Below are 22,269 nucleotides of genomic sequence, written 5' to 3' on the forward strand. Positions count from 1 at the left end.
AAGCCATGTACACGTAAGAGACGACTGACAGAAACCCCCCCACCACAGAATCATCTACAACCCTGAGAAAGAAAAGCCATGTACACGTAAGAGACAACTGACAGAAACCCCCCCACCACAGAATCATCTACAACCCTGAGAAAGAAAAGCCATGTACACGTAAGAGACGGCTGACAGAAACCTCCCCCACCACAGAGTCATCTACAACCCTGAGAAAGAAAAGCCATGTACACGTAAGAGACGACTGACAGAAACCTCCCCCCCCACAGAATCATCTACAACCCTAAGAAAGAAAAGCCATGTACACGTAAGAGACGCCTGACAGAAACCTCCCCCCCCACAGAGTCATCTACAACCCTAAGAAAGAAAAGCCATGTACACGTAAGAGACGACTGACAGAAACCTCCCCCACCACAGTCATCTACAACCCTGAGAAAGAAAAGCCATGTACACGTAAGAGACGACTGACAGAAACCCCCCCACCACAGAGTCATCTACAACCCTGAGAAAGAAAAGCCATGTACACGTAAGAGACGACTGACAGAAACCTCCCCCCCCACAGAATCATCTACAACCCTGAGAAAGAAAAGCCATGTACACGTAAGAGACGACTGACAGAAACCTCCCCCACCACAGTCATCTACAACCCTGAGAAAGAAAAGCTATGTACACGTAAGAGACGACTGACAGAAACCTCCCCACCACAGAGTAATCTACAACCCTGAGAAAGAAAAGCCATGTACACGTAAGAGACGACTGACAGAAACCCCCCCACCACAGAATCATCTACAACCCTGAGAAAGAAAAGCCATGTACACGTAAGAGACGGCTGACAGAAACCTCCCCCACCACAGAGTCATCTACAACCCTGAGAAAGAAAAGCCATGTACACGTAAGAGACGACTGACAGAAACCCCCCCACCACAGAGTCATCTACAACCCTGAGAAAGAAAAGCCATGTACACGTAAGAGACGACTGACAGAAACCTCCCCCCCACAGAATCATCTACAACCCTGAGAAAGAAAAGCCATGTACACGTAAGAGACGACTGACAGAAACCCCCCCACCACAGAATCATCTACAACCCTGAGAAAGAAAAGCCATGTACACGTAAGAGACGACTGACAGAAACCTCCCCCCCCCCCACAGAGTCATCTACAACCCTGAGAAAGAAAAGCCATGTACACGTAAGAGACGACTGACAGAAACCTCCCCCCCACCACAGAGTCATCTACAACCCTGAGAAAGAAAAGCCATGTACACGTAAGAGACGACTGACAGAAACCTCCCCCACCACAGAGTCATCTACAACCCTGAGAAAGAAAAGCCATGTACACGTAAGAGACGACTGACAGAAACCTCCCCCCCCACAGAATCATCTACAACCCTAAGAAAGAAAAGCCATGTACACGTAAGAGACGCCTGACAGAAACCTCCCCCCCCACAGAGTCATCTACAACCCTGAGAAAGAAAAGCCATGTACACGTAAGAGACGGCTGACAGAAACCTCCCCCACCACAGAGTCATCTACAACCCTGAGAAAGAAAAGCCATGTACACGTAAGAGACGACTGACAGAAACCCCCCCACCACAGAGTCATCTACAACCCTGAGAAAGAAAAGCCATGTACACGTAAGAGACGGCTGACAGAAACCTCCCCCACCACAGAGTCATCTACAACCCTGAGAAAGAAAAGCCATGTACACGTAAGAGACGACTGACAGAAACCCCCCCACCACAGAGTCATCTACAACCCTGAGAAAGAAAAGCCATGTACACGTAAGAGACGACTGACAGAAACCTCCCCCCCCACAGAATCATCTACAACCCTGAGAAAGAAAAGCCATGTACACGTAAGAGACGACTGACAGAAACCCCCCCACCACAGAGTCATCTACAACCCTGAGAAAGAAAAGCCATGTACACGTAAGAGACGACTGACAGAAACCTCCCCACCACAGAGTCATCTACAACCCTAAGAAAGAAAAGCCATGTACACGTAAGAGACGACTGACAGAAACCTCCCCCCCCACAGAATCATCTACAACCCTAAGAAAGAAAAGCCATGTACACGTAAGAGACGACTGACAGAAACCTCCCCCACCACAGTCATCTACAACCCTGAGAAAGAAAAGCCATGTACACGTAAGAGACGACTGACAGAAACCTCCCCCACCACAGAGTCATCTACAACCCTGAGAAAGAAAAGCCATGTACACGTAAGAGACGACTGACAGAAACCCCCCCCCCACCACAGAGTCATCTACAACCCTGAGAAAGAAAAGCCATGTACACGTAAGAGACGACTGACAGAAACCCCCCCACCACAGAATCATCTACAACCCTGAGAAAGAAAAGCCATGTACACGTAAGAGACGACTGACAGAAACCCCCCCACCACAGAATCATCTACAACCCTGAGAAAGAAAAGCCATGTACACGTAAGAGACGACTGACAGAAACCTCCCCCCCCACAGAATCATCTACAACCCTAAGAAAGAAAAGCCATGTACACGTAAGAGACGACTGACAGAAACCTCCCCCACCACAGTCATCTACAACCCTGAGAAAGAAAAGCCATGTACACGTAAGAGACGACTGACAGAAACCTCCCCCCCCCACAGAGTCATCTACAACCCTGAGAAACAAAAGCCATGTACATGTAAGAGACAACTGACAGAAACCCCCCCACCACAGAGTCATCTACAACCCTGAGAAAGAAAAGCCATGTACACGTAAGAGACGACTGACAGAAACCTCCCCCCCACCACAGAGTCATCTACAACCCTGAGAAAGAAAAGCCATGTACATGTAAGAGACGACTGACAGAAACCCCCCCACCACAGAGTCATCTACAACCCTGAGAAAGAAAAGCCATGTACACGTAAGAGACGACTGACAGAAACCTCCCCCCCCACAGAATCATCTACAACCCTGAGAAACAAAAGCCATGTACATGTAAGAGACGACTGACAGAAACCCCCCCACCACAGAGTCATCTACAACCCTGAGAAAGAAAAGCCATGTACACGTAAGAGACGACTGACAGAAACTTCCCCCCCACAGAGTCATCTACAACCCTGAGAAAGAAAAGCCATGTACACGTAAGAGACGACTGACAGAAACCTCCCCACCAGAGTCATCTACAACCCATCACATACTGGCTGGAGGTGCCTCGGCAAGGGCAAGGCTGGCAGTCTCCAGGACTTCCACGTCTCGGGTCTCCGTAGAAGCCGGGCTTACAGCGCTCACACTTGGCTCCCTCCGTGTTGTCTTGGCAGTTCTGAAAGAGAATCATGTGGAGATAAGCGGCGTGATAATCAGCGGAAACCTCCAGAACTGCCATCGAACAGGCACTCACCAGACATTCTCCTGTCTCCCCATCACACTCTGTGGAGTGGTCGCCACACTGACAGCGTTCACAGGTGCCCAGGTAAAGACCAGTGGAGGAGCGGGTAAAACCAACGTCACAGTCCTGTGAGGAAATAACACGGAAGAATCACAACAACGCAGCCGCCATTACTGACCCGCCACAACGCAGCCGCCATTACTGACCCGCCACAAGGCAGCCGCCATTACTGACCCACCACAACGCAGCCGCCATTACTGACCCACCATAAGGCAGCCGCCATTACTGACCCGCCACAACGCAGCCGCCATTACTGACCCGCCACAAGGCAGCCGCCATTACTGACCCGCCACAAGGCAGCCGCCATTACTGACCCACCACAACGCAGCCGCCATTACTGACCCACCACAACGCAGCCGGCATTACTGACCCACCACAACGCAGCCGCCATTACTGACCCACCACAAGGCAGCTGCCATTACTTACCCGACACAAGGCAGCCGCCATTACTGACCCACCACAACGCAGCCGCCATTACTGACCCACCACAACGCAGTCGCCATTACTGACCCACCACAACGCAGCCGCCATTACTGACCCACCACAAGGCAGCCGCCATTACTGACCCACCACAAGGCAGCCGCCATTACTGACCCACCACAAGGCAGCCACCATTACTGACCCACCACATCGCAGCCGCCATTAATGAGCCACCACAACGCAGCCGCCATTAATGACCCACCACAACGCAGCCGGCATTACTGACCCACCACAACGCAGCCGCCATTAATGACCCACCACAACGCTGCCGCCATTACTGACCCACCACAACGCAGCCGCCATTACTGACCCACCACAAGGCAGCCGCCATTACTGACCCACCACAAGGCAGCCGCCATTACTGACCCACCACATCGCAGCCGCCATTACTGACCCACCACAACGCAGCCGCCATTAATGACCCACCACAACGCAGCCGTCATTACGGACCCACCACAACGCAGCCGCCATTAATGACCCACCACAACGCAGCCGCCTCTACTGACCCACCACAACGCAGCCGCCTCTACTGACCCACCACAACGCAGCCGCCATTACTGACCCACCACAACGCAGCCCCTACTACTGGGCCCCTCGTACATCAGAGTATAAGGGTTATATTTTACATCCATTATGTACTATAACTCCACAAACCTGGCAGGATGGTCCTGTGTAGCCGACCGGGCACGCACACTGCTCCACCTCTACCGCTTGCTGCTGTCCGTTGGGGTGAGGAACCGCGATGTCCATGTGGATATTGGAGATTCTGATAGGAATAGCAGCAGATAAGTTGGAGAACCGCAGGTACCATCACTAAGTGTCTATGATCCTAGGTCGCTCCTCATTACCTGCTTTCAATCATCCCCTCAGCATAGGACGCCCGGATCATCAGCACATCAATATCTGCAAGCGCCATCAGCAGGTGTTCACGGGTGGCATCCTGACCATCCGCCCGCCGCCACAATCTCTGCCAAAGAAGAAGAGTCAAGGTGATCACTGCCGGTAATGGAAGAATAGGGGGGCAGTTACTTTCCCACATGGGTAAGACTGATCTGGGCGATTTCTGGGGTTCTTCCGGTCTATTATTACTTTAAATTATATGCAGGCAGTGTGACGAATCTGCAATAATAGAACCTCTGGATCATCCTTTTTTCATCTAACTTTACATCTGTACATACATCTCACCTCACGGAAATGAACGGTGATGGTAATGGGGAATCCAGGAGGGGTATGAATATTGGCATAATGCTCCAGAAAGATCCCATTGCCCTGCAGGACGACGTATGGCTGTGTGTCCAGAGACTGTGCCCCCAAAGAAGCCTCATAGGTGATGGTGTACCGCAGTTCTCCACCATAAGACGTCACCTGTAAGACACCTTACAATTAAACCAGGAAGTCAGAGTTTAGATGAGGAATCTCTCATTCAGGGTGTGACCCGGGTCTTATACATGAGCTACATGGGCACACAATCTCCTGTGGAGTCTCGAACCGTCCGGGGCAATGATACCCCATGAGTTGAGCACACGGACTATTGTTGGTGCATACACATGAAGAGAATGGGCCACGTATACCTTGTCTCCCTTGAATCGTTCTGGCAGCACCCAGAAATATACATCTTGGGGGATGGTGTTGAAGGCGGTAAACGTTAGCTCTGAAGGACCGGTCACGCTTATGCCCTCGCTGAATGTTCGGGTGCCGGCTGCATTTGACATGGAAAACGGCGCTCGCTCATGACTGTCATAGGTGGAACGGACCTATAAAAGGTAGGAAGTCAGGATCCATGGGTACCGACACTATAGGGGACAGGTAACAGGGGGGACCACACCATTCAGGACACATACAGACCTGGTCTCTGTTCCAGTAAGAGCTTGAACACGCCCGGGTGACCCCCATGCAGAAACATTTCAGGCAGCCGTCCGGGTTCTTCCCACTGAGGTAGAAGGTTCCACTTTTACATTCATTGCACAACGTCCCGGAGACGTGAGGCTGGAAGAGAGCAAAGTACTGGTAACACGGGCGTCTCTGCCCATATACACAACGCTCTGCCCCTATACACGACGCTTTGCCCCTATACACGACGTTCTGCCCGTATACACGATGTTCTGCCCGTATACATGACGTCCTGCCCGTATACACGACGCTCTGCCCCTATACACGATGCTCTGCCCCTATACACGACATCCTGCCCGTATACACGACGTCCTGCACGTATACACGACGCTCTGCCCCTATACACGACGTCCTGCCCGTATACACAACGTTCTGCCCCATCACAAGCCCAATCTTACCTTACACACACAAGTATTAGGAGAGGACACAGAGCTGCCTTTCTCGTCACATATTCCCGTATCACCAGCTGTAACATACAAGAAATGTCAAGTCTTGAAATGGAAACACAAAGTCCCTCAATCTGTCACTACACGCGCGACGTGCTAAACCAGAAATCTTCCTGAAGTCCAGGCTCCGGAGAGCACAGGATTACAACACGCGTGATCTATAGTCACTACCTGCAGGTGAATCCTGGACTCCCATCATCTCCAGGTACAACAAGGTCCTGTGGTCAGAAGACATCACGCCCGCACTGACGGCAGATACAGAGGATGAGGGCCGTGCACTTACCTGTAGTCTTCACACATCGACCTCCAGGCTTCATGGGGTCCCCTTCATATTCCGCCGCACATCTAAGAGGAGACATAGGCCACAATGAAGACAAGAAAGGTGAAAATATTTACAGTAATCGCAGCAGTCAAGCCGACGATCCACCCAGTGCCGCACGTCACTACCGGGCCCGGCGGCTGTTCCATGATGGTTTTCTATAAATCTCTGTAGGTCATTGACCAGACAGTTCGGCTACATTCAGACCAACGTAGCCAACCTCGGACGTGAAGAACTGCAGCTTCCCCCATAGACTAGAGTCCATAGATTACCTGCAGGGTCTGTCAGCGCAAACCTCATGCCTATTGTCAACCACAAACTCAGTAATGTAGAAAAGATCTCCGGATAACGTTACCTTTCACAGCGCCGCCCGGCATATCCGACCACGCAGTTATCACAGGTGGGTTGTCCATCAGTATCCAAGAAGCAGGTGTCTGAATACCTGGAGAGACAAGTCCCGTTATCTGGCTGTATAATGCACTGACGGCAGACGTACCACACCATAAACACAATGAGTAACTGACCTGCGCCGGGGGTCCATGAGTGGGCAGGGGCACGGGCGACAAGCATCTGCAGTACCTCTGGTGGGGTCACCGAAAAAGCCTGGCTTACATTTATTGCACTGCGGACCCTCTGTGTTGTGCTGGCAATTCTTAGGACAAGAAAAATGATCATCAGAGCAGAAAGTGCGACGAAGCCTCAACAACTATGAACTATATAAGTGAGAGGAGTAAAACAGGACAAACACAAAGTCTACAATCCCGGACTCCAGCGGCGTCACGTCTGACGTCGCACATCCCTGCCCTGTGTATGACCAAAGAATTAGACTTACTATGCAGTAACCACTCTCAGAGTCGCAGGAGCTGGCATGGCCGTTACAATTACATCCAGAACAAGTACCCAGGAACGGTCCACCGGGGATGCGCTCAAACTGCGTGGAGCAAGTCTCACAGGAGAGGCCGGAATAGCCAGTGGGACATCTGAAATGGACCAATGACAAACCGAGAATAAACACGCAGGTACCTCACAGGTAACGTCAGTCAGAGAATGAGCGGTGAGGTGCCCCATGTGTCACGCGTGTCTCCGCAGGTCTGATAACAGCCCACACAATACTACCCCGACCTGCAGTGATCCAAATACTGACCGGCACTCCTCAACGCCCAGGGCCACCCCCAGCTGCGTGTACTCCACAGAGGTGGTGTCCATGACGATGTCCGCCAGCCCCACACTGGCCATTTTGTTGTCATAAACGGTCTGAATCATTATGGATTCCAAATTCTGAAGAGTCATCAGGAGGTCCTCGCGGGTGACAGCTGCTCCAGACTCGTGCTGCCAGTGGTCCTGCGGGCGGGAGGAGACAAGCAGCCACACTAAATGGGTGTAATACACAGGTAGACGCAGTCAGCTGTAAAGATGGCGGAGACTCATATAAATCCATTCTGAAATGTTCAGGTTTCCAAAGTGTAGACACATTATAACGCGCTTTACTGGGCTATTGCCTCATATTTCCAGGAGGTGAGAACAGTTAGTGGATGGGAGGGTCATCTCATTGTCATTAGCTTGCAGGAAGAGCAGGGAGAGGGAGGACAGGTGACAGAAAAAGTAACCTCATGACATATGGCTGGCAATAGTCGCTGTCAGACAGCTACTTCCTGTCCCGGAAACTGAAAACGAGCACAAAGAGCCGGGCTGACGAGACGAAGAGCCGAGCTGACGAGACGAAGAGCCGAGCTGACGAGACGAAGAGCCGAGCTGACGGGACGAAGAGCCGAGCTGACCGGACGAAGAGCCGAGCTGACCGGACGAAGAGCCGAGCTGACCGGACGAAGAGCCGAGCTGACCGGACGAAGAGCCGAGCTGACCGGACGAAGAGCCGAGCTGACCGGACGAAGAGCCGAGCTGACCGGACGAAGAGCCGAGCTGACGGGACAAAGAGCCGAGCTGACGGGACAAAGAGCCGAGCTGACGGGACAAAGAGCCGAGCTGACGGGACAAAGAGCCGAGCTGACGGGACAAAGAGCCGAGCTGACGGGACAAAGAGCCGAGCTGACGGGACAAAGAGCCGAGCTGACGGGACAAAGAGCCGAGCTGACGGGACAAAGAGCCGAGCTGACGGGACAAAGAGCCGAGCTGACGGGACAAAGAGCCGAGCTGACGGGACAAAGAGCCGAGCTGACGGGACAAAGAGCCGAGCTGACGGGACAAAGAGCCGAGCTGACGGGACAAAGAGCCGAGCTGACGGGACAAAGAGCCGAGCTGACGGGACAAAGAGCCGAGCTGACGGGACAAAGAGCCGAGCTGACGGGACAAAGAGCCGAGCTGACGGGACAAAGAGCCGAGCTGACGGGACAAAGAGCCGAGCTGACGGGACAAAGAGCCGAGCTGACGGGACAAAGAGCCGAGCTGACGGGACAAAGAGCCGAGCTGACGGGACAAAGAGCAGAGCTGACGGGACAAAGAGCAGAGCTGACGGGACAAAGAGCAGAGCTGACGGGACAAAGAGCCGAGCTGACGGGACAAAGAGCCGAGCTGACGGGATAAAGAGCCGAGCTGACGGGACAAAGAGCCGAGCTGACGGGACAAAGAGCCGAGCTGACGGGATAAAGAGCCGAGCTGACGGGATAAAGAGCAGAGCTGATGGGATAAAGAGCCGAGCTGACGGGACAAAGAGCCGAGCTGACGGGACAAAGAGCCGAGCTGACGGGACAAAGAGCCGAGCTGACGGGACAAAGAGCCGAGCTGACGGGACAAAGAGCCGAGCTGACGGGACAAAGAGCCGAGCTGACGGGATAAAGAGCCGAGCTGACGGGATAAAGAGCCGAGCTGACGGGATAAAGAGCCGAGCTGACGGGATAAAGAGCCGAGCTGACGAGACGAAGAGCCGAGCTGACGAGACGAAGAGCCGAGCTGACGAGATGAAGAGCCGGACATAAGACGTCAGGAGGGAAGTCCAGCTTTAAGATCTCACCTCTGTGAATTGGACTGTCCGTTGGTTTGTGGTGGTTGGCAGGGTTGATGACTGAACTCGATAGATAAGTTTTTGCCCATTTCCGACAAGAACCACATCCGGCTTTCTCACAGGTTCTGACTGTCCTCGTGTCAGGCCGTAACGAACTTTGTAATGGAGAGAACCTCCGTACGAATCCACCTGGGGAGAGAAGCGAGATATAAGACAGACAGACAAACCAGGCAGAACGTTCCGACAGTGTGTGTGAAGCCCAGCGTGTACCTTGTTCCCCAAGAACTGCGACGGCAGCGTCCAAAAGGAGTCATGACTCAGGAATCTACGAGACAGGTCCACCAACTGGAATTCTTCCACACTAGAGTCAATCTGGAGTTGATTTGAGGACAATGGAGGAAAACCCTGATGAGAGGACACGTTCACCCCTATAATGATGATAAATGATGAGCGGCATCAAATCTCCATCAGGAACCAGGACTACGAGCAGAAGACATTTCACCAGAATACCCCAACAGTGAAGGAGCTCAGGACCCGGCCCATCAATGCAGAGCCTCTAGAAAACGTTGGGACCCACCTTTAAAGTCATCATCAACGTCAAATCGGAGTCTGATCTGGTTTCTGTAACGACCGGTCTGAAGGCAAACCTTAGCGACACCAAAGCAAAAGCACGGAATGCACTGGGAGGTGCCCGCCACATGGAAGAACCCTTCAGGGCACGGACCTGGAAAACAAAACATATTAAAGATGGAATCACCAATCCTGTAATAAGTGACGGAGGGTGATGTATATATGACGGGTGGACTGTGACATCTCCTCTATCCTAGTCACCCCCTCCAGCTCCGGCCTCTTCTACCATTCATAGACATTACCTCGCGATGGCTTTAAGGACAGGACGCCATCAGGAATTCCGAACACCATGCCCTTCGCGTTTATGGCTTCACACGTGTACGCGCCTTGATCCGCTTCCTTTACATCTCGTATGATAAGCGTGCCATGTCCGATCTCGCTGGTCATTGACACTCTGGGGTAATGGAAAGAAACCACTGGCAGATTATCATCTCACTCACTACGGATTAGTAATTCTCATATAACGAGAGGCTCACCGGCTGCTGGTGGGAATGTGGCCCCAGTTTAATCTCCAGGTTATGATGGGTGTCGGGATGCCAATTGCCACACAAGTAAAGCGCACGGTCTCTCCCCGGGAAGCCATGACGCTCTCTTCAGGGGGTGTAATCACCTGCGGTGGACCTAGAAAAAGTAAAAAGGAGATCACGGTCACCTCAGGTACCCCCTAGGAAGACCCCTGAACCCCGGATCACTAATATACAGACATGGAAATACAAAGAAATGATCACAGAATAAAAGGAGCTCATAAACCGAACACAGGGCAAAGTCCTTGTCCGGGACACCAGGAATATACACCGGTCCCACAGTGGTGGCTGATGGGTAATGACGGACTTATGAGAAGAACTAACGTAACAAGGGATCAGTTATTCTGATCCTTCTGCCGGATGAACGAGACTTTATGACTTACTGCAGCCGATTTCATCCGAGCGGTCCGGGCAGTCGGCCTCCTCATCGCACTGGTAACTGGCCGGGATACAGGTCCGAGACTGGACACAGACGAACTGATCCGGAGCGCACATGTCGCTGGGCCCTTTGGTGGCTGCACAAGGAGTATATAAGAGTTTAGACGGTATATAGATAAATACACAATCATATAGAGGGTTCATATCATAACATATAGTAAAGTATGTGCCCCCCTCATAAACATTATATTCCGGTGTTTCCTCCATCCCACGATGTATAATATCCGGCACTCGCCCGGCAGTCACGTTACAGACATTAGCGGTAGAACGGGTCGTGGTAAAGAGATCAGTGACCCCCAGCGCGGTCCTGTAATAGGACGTCACCGGTGTAACACGTCAGTTCCTGAAATGTCTCCCTCCTGGATATTCCGCACACAAGAAAATGGTCACAGCGCACCGCGAAGACAAACGCCACCTGAGCCACTGAATATAAATAAATCTGCATTACTGCTGAATCTACTTACAACAGGGAGGTTCTTAGCGCACGTTGATCAAATTGTGTGAGCCCACCTGCCACGACAAGGCGACCTCTATGAGGTGGGAACCTACGCTGCACAGACACCCAGAACTGGGACTAAACCTACATATATACCTGGGGATGGTAGGAACCGGCATTAAACTAATTACAATCACCCAGAGCAGACTGGGAGGAGCGCAAGATCAAACATGGATACAGTCACTGACTGCAGTGTGTATGTATATATATATATATATATATATATATATATATATATATATATATGTGTATAGTGTGTGTATGGTGCATAGTGTATATAGTGTGTAGCGTGTATAGTGCATATATAGTGTATAGTGTGTATAGTGTATATGGTGCAGTGTATATAGTGTGTATCGTGTATAGTGTATAAAGCATGTATAGAGTATATAGTGTGTATTGTATATAGTGTATATAGTGTCTAAAGTGTGTGTGCATAGTGTAAAGTGTGTATATAGTGTGTATAGTGTATATAGTGTGTATATAGTGTATAGTGTGTATAGTGTGTATAGTGTCTATAGCGTGAATATAGTGTATATAGCGTGTATAGAGTACATAGCGTGTGTATAGTATGTAGTGTATATAGTGTGTATATAGTGTGTGTATAGTGTATAAAGTGTGTGTGCATAGTGTGTAAAGTGTATATAGTGTGTATAATGTTTATAGCGTATATATGGTGTATAAAGTGTATATAGTGTATAGTGTATATAATGTATAGTGCATATAGTGTAGTGTATATATTCTATATAGCATGTTGAGTATATAGCATATATAGTGTGTATAGTGTATATAGTGTGTGTATAGTGTATATAGTGTGTATATAGTGTAGTGTGTATAGTGTGTAGCATGTATAGTGCATATATAGTGTATAGTGTATATGGTGCAGTGTATATAGTGTGTATAGTGTATATAGTGCATAGTGTATATAGCATGTATAGAGTATATAGCGTATATAGTGTGTATTGTATATAGTGTGTATAAAGTGTCTAAAGTGTGTGTGCATAGTGTATAGTGTAAAGTGTATATATAGTGTGCATATAGTGTATATAGTATGTGTATATAGTGTGCATATAGTGTGAATATAGTGTATAGTGTCTATAGCGTGAATATAGTGTATATAGCGTGTATAGAGTATATAGCATGTATAGTGTGTGTAGTGTATATAGTGTGTGTATAGTGTATAAAGTGTGTGTGCATAGTGTAAAGTGTATATAGTGTGTATAGTGTATATAGTGTGAAAATTGTGTATATTGTGTGTATATATAGTATGCATAGTGTAGTGGGTATAGTGTGTATTGTATTGCATAGTGTGTATTGTATATATATATATATATATATATATATATATATATATAGTGTGTATAGTGTAGTGTGTATAGTGTATATAGTGTGTATAATGTAGTGTGTATAATGTAGTGTGTATAATGTGTATAGAGTGTATAGTATGTATATTGTATATATAGTGTGTATAGTGTATATAGTGTGTATAGTGCGTATAGTGCATCGTGTATATAGTGTATATTCTATATAGTGTATATTGTGTGTGTGTATAGTTTGTATAGAGTATATAGTGTATATATTGTATATAGTGTGTATATTGTATATAGTGTGTATATAGTGTATAGAATGTGTGTATAGTGTAAAAGGAATGTAAAGTGTGTAGTGTTTATAGTGTGTATAGAGTATATAGTGTATATAGTGTATATAGTGTTAGGTGTATATAGTGTGTATAGTGTATATAATGTGTGTAAAGTGTGGGTATAGTGTATATAGTGTATATAATGTGTGTATAGTGTATATAGTGTGTATATTGTATATAGTGTGTATAGTGTATATAGAGTGTGTGAATAGTGTATATAGTGTGTATATAGTGTGTATAGTGTATATCTAGCGTGTATATAGTATATAGTGTGTACATAAATTGTAATGTGTGTGTGTATATAGTGTACATAGTGTGTATAGTGTGTGTGTATATAGTATATAGTGTGTGTATAGTATATAGTGCGTATAGTGTGTATACAGTGTGCATATAGTGTTTATAGTGTATATAGCGTATAGTGTTTATAGTGTATATTATGTGTATATTGTATATAGTGTATATAGTGTGCATAGTGTGTATAGAGTGTATAGTATGTATATTGTATATATAGTGTGTATAGTGTGTATATTGTGTGTATAGTGTGTATAATGTATAGTGTGTATAGTGTATATAATGTGTATATGTGTGTATAGTGTGTATATAGTGTGTATATAGTGTATATAATGTGTATATAGTGTGTATAATGTGTATATAATGTGTGTATAGTGTGTATATAGTGTGTATAATGTGTATATAGTGTGTATATATATATTCAGTACTTTCCGGACCACACCGTTGACATCATGTGATTAGTCATTTTCTCATTTACTCTATGCCGAGCGGTGACTGTCATCACAACACAGCAGAGGTTCAGACAATGTCAGCACTGCTTCATATCAAGGCTACTGTACTCACGGCAGCTTATTTCATCAGAACCATCTCCACAATCATTGTCGCCATCACAGCGCCACAGCTTTAACGCGCAACGACCGTTTCTACACTTAAATTCATTAGGCTCACAGGGTGATGGCGTTCCTGGACAGAAGATGGAGAAGAAAAGTTATTTCATATTCAGCCATTGTCAGTCAGATAGCACTGTGTGTAGTATTAGGATGTAGTATTATTCCTCATGCTGCAGTCACTGATCAGGAATGGTCTGTACAATCAGCCAGATAGCACTGTGTGTAGTATTAGTATGTAGTATTATTCCTCATGCTGCAGTCACTGATCAGGAATAGTCTGTACAATCAGTCAGATAATACTGTGTGTAGTATTAGGCAGTAGTATTATTCCTCATGCTGCAGTCACTGATCAGGAATGGTCTGTACAATCAGTCAGATAGCACTGTGTGTAGTATTAGGCAGTAGTATTATTCCTCATGCTGCAGTCACTGATCAGGAATGGTCTGTACAATCAGTCAGATAGCACTGTGTGTAGTATTAGGATGTAGTATTATTCCTCATGCTGCAGTCACTGATCAGGAATGGTCTGTACAATCAGTCAGATAGCACTGTGTGTAGTATTAGGATGTAGTATTATTCCTCATGCTGCAGTCACTGATCAGGAATAGTCAGTACAATCAGTCAGATAGCACTGTGTGTAGTATTAGGATGTAGTATTATTCCTCATGCTGCAGTCACTGATCAGGATTGGTCTGTACAATGTCAGATAGCACTGTGTGTAGTATTAGGATGTAGTATTATCCCTCATGCTGCGGTCACTGATCAGGAATGGTCTGTACAATCAGTCAGATAACACTGTGTGTAGTATTAGGATGAGTATTATTCCTCATGCTGCAGTCACTGATCAGGAATAGTCAGTACAATCAGTCAGATAACACTGTGTGTAGTATTAGGATGTAGTATTATTCCTCATGCTGCAGTCACTGATCAGGAATAGTCTGTACAATCAGTCAGATAACACTGTGTGTAGTATTAGGATGTAGTATTATTCCTCATGCTGCAGTCACTGATCAGGAATGGTCTGTACAATCAGTCAGATAACACTGTGTGTAGTATTAGCATGTAGTATTATTCCTCATGCTGCAGTCACTGATCAGGAATGGTCTGTACAATCAGTCAGATAGCACTGTGTGTAGTATTAGGATGTAGTATTATTCCTCATGCTGCAGACACTGATCAGGAATGGTCTGTACAATCAGTTAGATAACAGTGTGTAGTATTAGGATGTAGTATTATTCCTCATGCTGCAGTCACTGATCAGGAATAGTCAGTACAATCAGTCAGATAGCACTGTGTGTAGTATTAGGATGTAGTATTATTCCTCATGCTGCAGACACTGATCAGGAATGGTCTGTACAATCAGTCAGATAGCACTGTGTGTAGTATTAGGATGTAGTATTATTCCTCATGCTGCAGTCACTGATCAGGAATGGTCTGTACAATCAGTCAGATAACACTGTGTGTAGTATTAGGATGTAGTATTATTACTCATGCTGCAGACACTGATCAGGATTGGTCTGTACAATCAGTCAGATAACACTGTGTGTAGTATTAGGATGTAGTATTATTTCTCATGCTGCAGTCACTGATCAGGAATGGTCTGTACAATCAGTCAGATAGCACTGTGTGTAGTATTAGGATGTAGTATTATTCCTCATGCTGCAGACACTGATCAGGAATGGTCTGTACAATCAGTCAGATAGCACAGTGTGTAGTATTAGGATGTAGTATTATTCCTCATGCTGCAGACACTGATCAGGATTGGTCTGTACAATGTCAGATAGCACTGTGTGTAGTATTCAGATGTAGTATTATTCCTCATGCAGCAGTCACTGATCAGGAATGGTCAGTACAATCAGTCAGATAACACTGTGTGTAGTATTAGGATGTAGTATTATTCCTCATGCTGCAGACACTGATCAGGAATGGTCTGTACAATCAGTCAGATAGCACTGTGTGTAGTATTAGGATGTAGTATTATTTCTCATGCTGCAGACACTGATCAGGAATGGTCTGTACAATCAGTCAGATAGCACTGTGTGTAGTATTAGGATGTAGTATTATTTCTCATGCTGCAGTCACTGATCAGGAATGGTCTGTACAATCAGTCAGATAGCACTGTGTGTAGTATTAGGATGTAGTATTATTCCTCATGCAGCAGTCACTGATCAGGATTGGTCTGTACAATCAGTCAGATAGCACTGTGTGTAGTATTAGGATGTAGTATTATTTCTCATGCTGCAGTCACTGATCAGGAATGGTCTGTACAATCAGTCAGATAGCACTGTGTGTAGTATTAGGATGTAGTATTATTTCTCATGCTGCAGACACTGATCAGGAATGGTCTGTACAATCAGTCAGATAGCACTGTGTGTAGTATTAGGATGTAGTATTATTTCTCATGCTGCAGTCACTGATCAGGAATGGTCTGTACAATCAGTCAGATAGCACTGTGTGTAGTATTAGGATGTAGTATTATTCCTCATGCTGCAGTCACTGATAAGGAATAGTCTGTACAATCAGTCAGATAACACTGTGTGTGGAGTATTAGGATGTAGTATTATTCCTCATGCTGCAGTCACTGATCAGGAATGGTCTGTACAATCAGTCAGATAGCACTGTGTGTAGTATTCGGATGTAGTATTATTCCTCATGCTGCAGTCACTGATCAGGAATGGTCTGTACAATCAGTCAGATAACACTGTGTGTAGTATTAGGATGTAGTATTATTCCTCATGCTGCAGTCACTGATCAGGAATGGTCAGTACAATCAGTCAGATAGCACTGTGTGTAGTATTAGGATGTAGTATTATTCCTCATGCTGCAGTCACTGATCAGGATTGGTCTGTACAATCAGTCAGATAGCACTGTGTCGAGTATTAGGATGTAGTATTATTCCTCAAGCTGCAGACACTGATCAGGAATGGTCTGTACAATCAGTCAGATAGCACTGTGTGTAGTATTAGGATGTAGTATTATTCCTCATGCTGCAGTCACTGATCAGGAATGGTCTGTACAATCAGTCAGATAACACTGTGTGTAGTATTAGGATGTAGTATTATTCCTCATGCTGCGGTCACTGATCAGGAATGGTCTGTACAATCAGTCAGATAGCACTGTGTGTAGTATTAGGATGTAGTATTATTCCTCATGCTGCAGTCACTGATCAGGAATGGTCTGTACAATCAGTCAGATAACACTGTGTGTAGTATTAGGATGTAGTATTATTCCTCATGCTGCAGACACTGATCAGGAATGGTCTGTACAATCAGTCAGATAACACTGTGTGTAGTATTAGGATGTAGTATTATTCCTCATGCTGCAGTCACTGATCAGGAATGGTCTGTACAATCAGTCAGATAACACTGTGTGTAGTATTAGGATGTAGTATTATTCCTCATGCTGCGGTCACTGATCAGGAATGGTCTGTACAATCAGTCAGATAGCACTGTGTGTAGTATTAGGATGTAGTATTATTCCTCATGCTGCTGACACTGATCAGGAATGGTCTGTACAATCAGTCAGATAGCACTGTGTGTAGTATTAGGATGTAGTATTATTCCTCATGCTGCAGTCACTGATCAGGAATGGTCTGTACAATCAGTCAGATAGCACTGTGTGTAGTATTAGGATGTAGTATTATTCCTCATGCTGCAGTCACTGATCAGGAATGGTCTGTACAATCAGTCAGATAACACTGTGTGTAGTATTAGGATGTAGTATTATTCCTCATGCTGCAGTCACTGATCAGGAATGGTCTGTACAATCAGTCAGATAGCACTGTGTGTAGTATTAGGATGTAGTATTATTCCTCATGCTGCAGTCACTGATCAGGAATGGTCTGTACAATCAGTCAGATAGCACAGTGTGTAGTATTAGGATGTAGTATTATTCCTCATGCTGCAGACACTGATCAGGAATAGTCAGTACAATCAGTCAGATAGCACTGTGTGTAGTATTAGGATGTAGTATTATTCCTCATGCTGCAGACACTGATCAGGAATGGTCTGTACAATCAGTCAGATAGCACTGTGTGTAGTATTAGGATGTAGTATTATTCCTCATGCTGCAGTCACTGATCAGGAATAGTCAGTACAATCAGTCAGATAGCACTGTGTGTAGTATTAGGATGTAGTATTATTCCTCATGCTGCAGTCACTGATCAGGAATAGTCAGTACAATCAGTCAGATAACACTGTGTGTAGTATTAGGATGTAATATTATTCCTCATGCTGCAGTCACTGATCAGGAATGGTCAGTACAATCAATCAGATAGCACTGTGTGGAGTATTAGGATGTAGTATTATTCCTCATGCTGCAGTCACTGATCAGGATTGGTCTGTACAATCAGTCAGATAGCACTGTGTGTAGTATTAGGATGTAGTATTATTCCTCATGCTGCAGTCACTGATCAGGAATGGTCTCCTGTACAATCAGTCAGATAACACTGTGTGTAGTATTAGGATGTAGTATTATTCCTCATGCTGCAGACACTGATCAGGAATGGTCTGTACAATCAGTCAGATAGCACTGTGTGTAGTATTCGGATGTAGTATTATTCCTCATGCTGCAGACACTGATCAGGAATGGTCTGTACAATCAGTCAGATAACACTGTGTGTAGTATTAGGATGTAGTATTATTCCTCATGATGCAGTCACTGATCAGGAATGGTCTGTACAATCAGTCAGATAGCACTGTGTGTAGTATTAGGATGTAGTATTATTCCTCATGCTGCAGACACTGATCAGGAATGGTCAGTACAATCAGTCAGATAACACTGTGTGTAGTATTAGGTTGTAGTATTATTCCTCATGCTGCAGTCACTGATCAGGATTGGTCTGTACAATCAGTCAGATAACACTGTGTGTAGTATTAGGATGTAGTATTATTCCTCATGCTGCAGTCACTGATCAGGAATGGTCTGTACAATCAGTCAGATAACACTGTGTGTAGTATTAGGATGTAGTATTATTCCTCATGCTGCAGTCACTGATCAGGAATGGTCTGTACAATCAGTCAGATAGCACTGTGTGGAGTATTAGGATGTAGTATTATTCCTCATGCTGCAGTCACTGATCAGGAATGGTCTGTACAATCAGTCAGATAGCACTGTGTGGAGTATTAGGATGTAGTATTATTCCTCATGCTGCAGTCACTGATCAGGAATGGTCTGTACAATCAGTCAGATAACACTGTGTGTAGTATTAGGATGTAGTATTATTCCTCATGATGCAGTCACTGATCAGGAATGGTCTGTACAATCAGTCAGATAACACTGTGTGTAGTATTAGGATGTAGTATTATTCCTCATGCTGCAGTCACTGATCAGGAATGGTCTGTACAATCAGTCAGATAGCACTGTGTGTAGTATTAGGATGTAGTATTATTCCTCATGCTGCAGACACTGATCAGGAATGGTCTGTACAATCAGTTAGATAACAGTGTGTAGTATTAGGATGTAGTATTATTCCTCATGCTGCAGTCACTGATCAGGAATAGTCAGTACAATCAGTCAGATAGCACTGTGTGTAGTATTAGGATGTAGTATTATTCCTCATGCTGCAGACACTGATCAGGAATGGTCTGTACAATCAGTCAGATAGCACTGTGTGTAGTATTAGGATGTAGTATTATTCCTCATGCTGCAGTCACTGATCAGGAATGGTCTGTACAATCAGTCAGATAACACTGTGTGTAGTATTAGGATGTAGTATTATTACTCATGCTGCAGACACTGATCAGGATTGGTCTGTACAATCAGTCAGATAACACTGTGTGTAGTATTAGGATGTAGTATTATTTCTCATGCTGCAGTCACTGATCAGGAATGGTCTGTACAATCAGTCAGATAGCACTGTGTGTAGTATTAGGATGTAGTATTATTCCTCATGCTGCAGACACTGATCAGGAATGGTCTGTACAATCAGTCAGATAGCACAGTGTGTAGTATTAGGATGTAGTATTATTCCTCATGCTGCAGACACTGATCAGGATTGGTCTGTACAATGTCAGATAGCACTGTGTGTAGTATTCAGATGTAGTATTATTCCTCATGCAGCAGTCACTGATCAGGAATGGTCAGTACAATCAGTCAGATAACACTGTGTGTAGTATTAGGATGTAGTATTATTCCTCATGCTGCAGACACTGATCAGGAATGGTCTGTACAATCAGTCAGATAGCACTGTGTGTAGTATTAGGATGTAGTATTATTTCTCATGCTGCAGACACTGATCAGGAATGGTCTGTACAATCAGTCAGATAGCACTGTGTGTAGTATTAGGATGTAGTATTATTTCTCATGCTGCAGTCACTGATCAGGAATGGTCTGTACAATCAGTCAGATAGCACTGTGTGTAGTATTAGGATGTAGTATTATTCCTCATGCAGCAGTCACTGATCAGGATTGGTCTGTACAATCAGTCAGATAGCACTGTGTGTAGTATTAGGATGTAGTATTATTTCTCATGCTGCAGTCACTGATCAGGAATGGTCTGTACAATCAGTCAGATAGCACTGTGTGTAGTATTAGGATGTAGTATTATTCCTCATGTTGCAGACACTGATCAGGAATAGTCTGTACAATCAGTCAGATAACACTGTGTGTAGTATTAGGATGTAGTATTATTCCTCATGCTGCAGACACTGATCAGGATTGGTCTGTACAATGTCAGATAACACTGTGTGTAGTATTAGGATGTAGTATTATTCCTCATGCTGCGGTCACTGATCAGGAATGGTCTGTACAATCAGTCAGATAGCACTGTGTGTAGTATTAGGATGTAGTATTATTCCTCATGCTGCAGTCACTGATCAGGAATAGTCAGTACAATCAGTCAGATAGCACTGTGTGTAGTATTAGGATGTAGTATTATTCCTCATGCTGCAGACACTGATCAGGAATAGTCTGTACAATCAGTCAGATAGCACAGTGTGTAGTATTAGGATGTAGTATTATTCCTCATGCTGCAGACACTGATCAGGATTGGTCTGTACAATGTCAGATAACACTGTGTGTAGTATTAGGATGTAGTATTATTCCTCATGCTGCGGTCACTGATCAGGAATGGTCTGTACAATCAGTCAGATAGCACTGTGTGTAGTATTAGGATGTAGTATTATTCCTCATGCTGCAGTCACTGATCAGGAATGGTCTGTACAATCAGTCAGATAGCACTGTGTGTAGTATTAGGATGTAGTATTATTCCTCATGCTGCAGTCACTGATCAGGATTGGTCTGTACAATCAGTCAGATAACACTGTGTGTAGTATTAGGATGTAGTATTATTACTCATGCTGCAGACACTGATCAGGAATGGTCTGTACAATCAGTCAGATAACACTGTGTGTAGTATTAGGATGTAGTATTATTCCTCATGCTGCAGTCACTGATCAGGAATGGTCTGTACAATCAGTCAGATAGCACTGTGTGTAGTATTAGGATGTAGTATTATCCCTCATGCTGCGGTCACTGATCAGGAATGGTCTGTACAATCAGTCAGATAGCACTGTGTGTAGTATTAGGATGTAGTATTATTCCTCATGCTGCAGACACTGATCAGGAATGGTCTGTACAATCAGTCAGATAACACTGTGTGTAGTATTAGGATGTAGTATTATCCCTCATGCTGCAGTCACTGATCAGGAATGGTCTGTACAATCAGTCAGATAGCACTGTGTGTAGTATTAGGATGTAGTATTATTTCTCATGCTGCAGTCACTGATCAGGAATGGTCTGTACAATCAGTCAGATAGCACTGTGTGTAGTATTAGGATGTAGTATTATTCCTCATGCTGCAGACACTGATCAGGAATAGTCTGTACAATCAGTCAGATAACACTGTGTGTAGTATTAGGATGTAGTATTATTCCTCATGCTGCAGACACTGATCAGGATTGGTCTGTACAATGTCAGATAACACTGTGTGTAGTATTAGGATGTAGTATTATTCCTCATGCTGCGGTCACTGATCAGGAATGGTCTGTACAATCAGTCAGATAGCACTGTGTGTAGTATTAGGATGTAGTATTATTCCTCATGCTGCAGTCACTGATCAGGAATAGTCAGTACAATCAGTCAGATAGCACTGTGTGTAGTATTAGGATGTAGTATTATTCCTCATGCTGCAGTCACTGA

At 45.4% G+C, this 22,269-nt stretch overlaps 1 protein-coding gene across 1 annotated transcript in view; it reads right to left on the minus strand.

Annotated features, from left to right (window-relative positions):
• HSPG2 (heparan sulfate proteoglycan 2) overlaps positions 1-22,269 on the minus strand; it is a 198,494-nt gene that overhangs the window by 94,409 nt on the left and 81,816 nt on the right. The window contains exons 9-28 of the mRNA XM_075840580.1: positions 14,084-14,203; positions 11,042-11,173; positions 10,611-10,755; positions 10,377-10,528; positions 10,082-10,228; positions 9,775-9,932; positions 9,514-9,693; positions 7,690-7,886; positions 7,378-7,525; positions 7,070-7,197; positions 6,901-6,987; positions 6,510-6,571; positions 6,179-6,246; positions 5,736-5,876; positions 5,462-5,644; positions 5,076-5,255; positions 4,739-4,857; positions 4,545-4,656; positions 3,363-3,476; positions 3,163-3,284 (exon numbers count right to left, since the gene is read on the minus strand). Coding sequence (XP_075696695.1) covers positions 3,163-3,284; positions 3,363-3,476; positions 4,545-4,656; positions 4,739-4,857; positions 5,076-5,255; positions 5,462-5,644; positions 5,736-5,876; positions 6,179-6,246; positions 6,510-6,571; positions 6,901-6,987; positions 7,070-7,197; positions 7,378-7,525; positions 7,690-7,886; positions 9,514-9,693; positions 9,775-9,932; positions 10,082-10,228; positions 10,377-10,528; positions 10,611-10,755; positions 11,042-11,173; positions 14,084-14,203 — 2,695 coding nt within the window. The remainder of the gene's footprint in view (positions 1-3,162; positions 3,285-3,362; positions 3,477-4,544; positions 4,657-4,738; positions 4,858-5,075; positions 5,256-5,461; positions 5,645-5,735; positions 5,877-6,178; positions 6,247-6,509; positions 6,572-6,900; positions 6,988-7,069; positions 7,198-7,377; positions 7,526-7,689; positions 7,887-9,513; positions 9,694-9,774; positions 9,933-10,081; positions 10,229-10,376; positions 10,529-10,610; positions 10,756-11,041; positions 11,174-14,083; positions 14,204-22,269) is intronic.

Source organism: Rhinoderma darwinii, chromosome 10, assembly GCF_050947455.1.
Source record: "Rhinoderma darwinii isolate aRhiDar2 chromosome 10, aRhiDar2.hap1, whole genome shotgun sequence".
Classification (NCBI taxonomy): domain Eukaryota; kingdom Metazoa; phylum Chordata; class Amphibia; order Anura; family Rhinodermatidae; genus Rhinoderma; species Rhinoderma darwinii.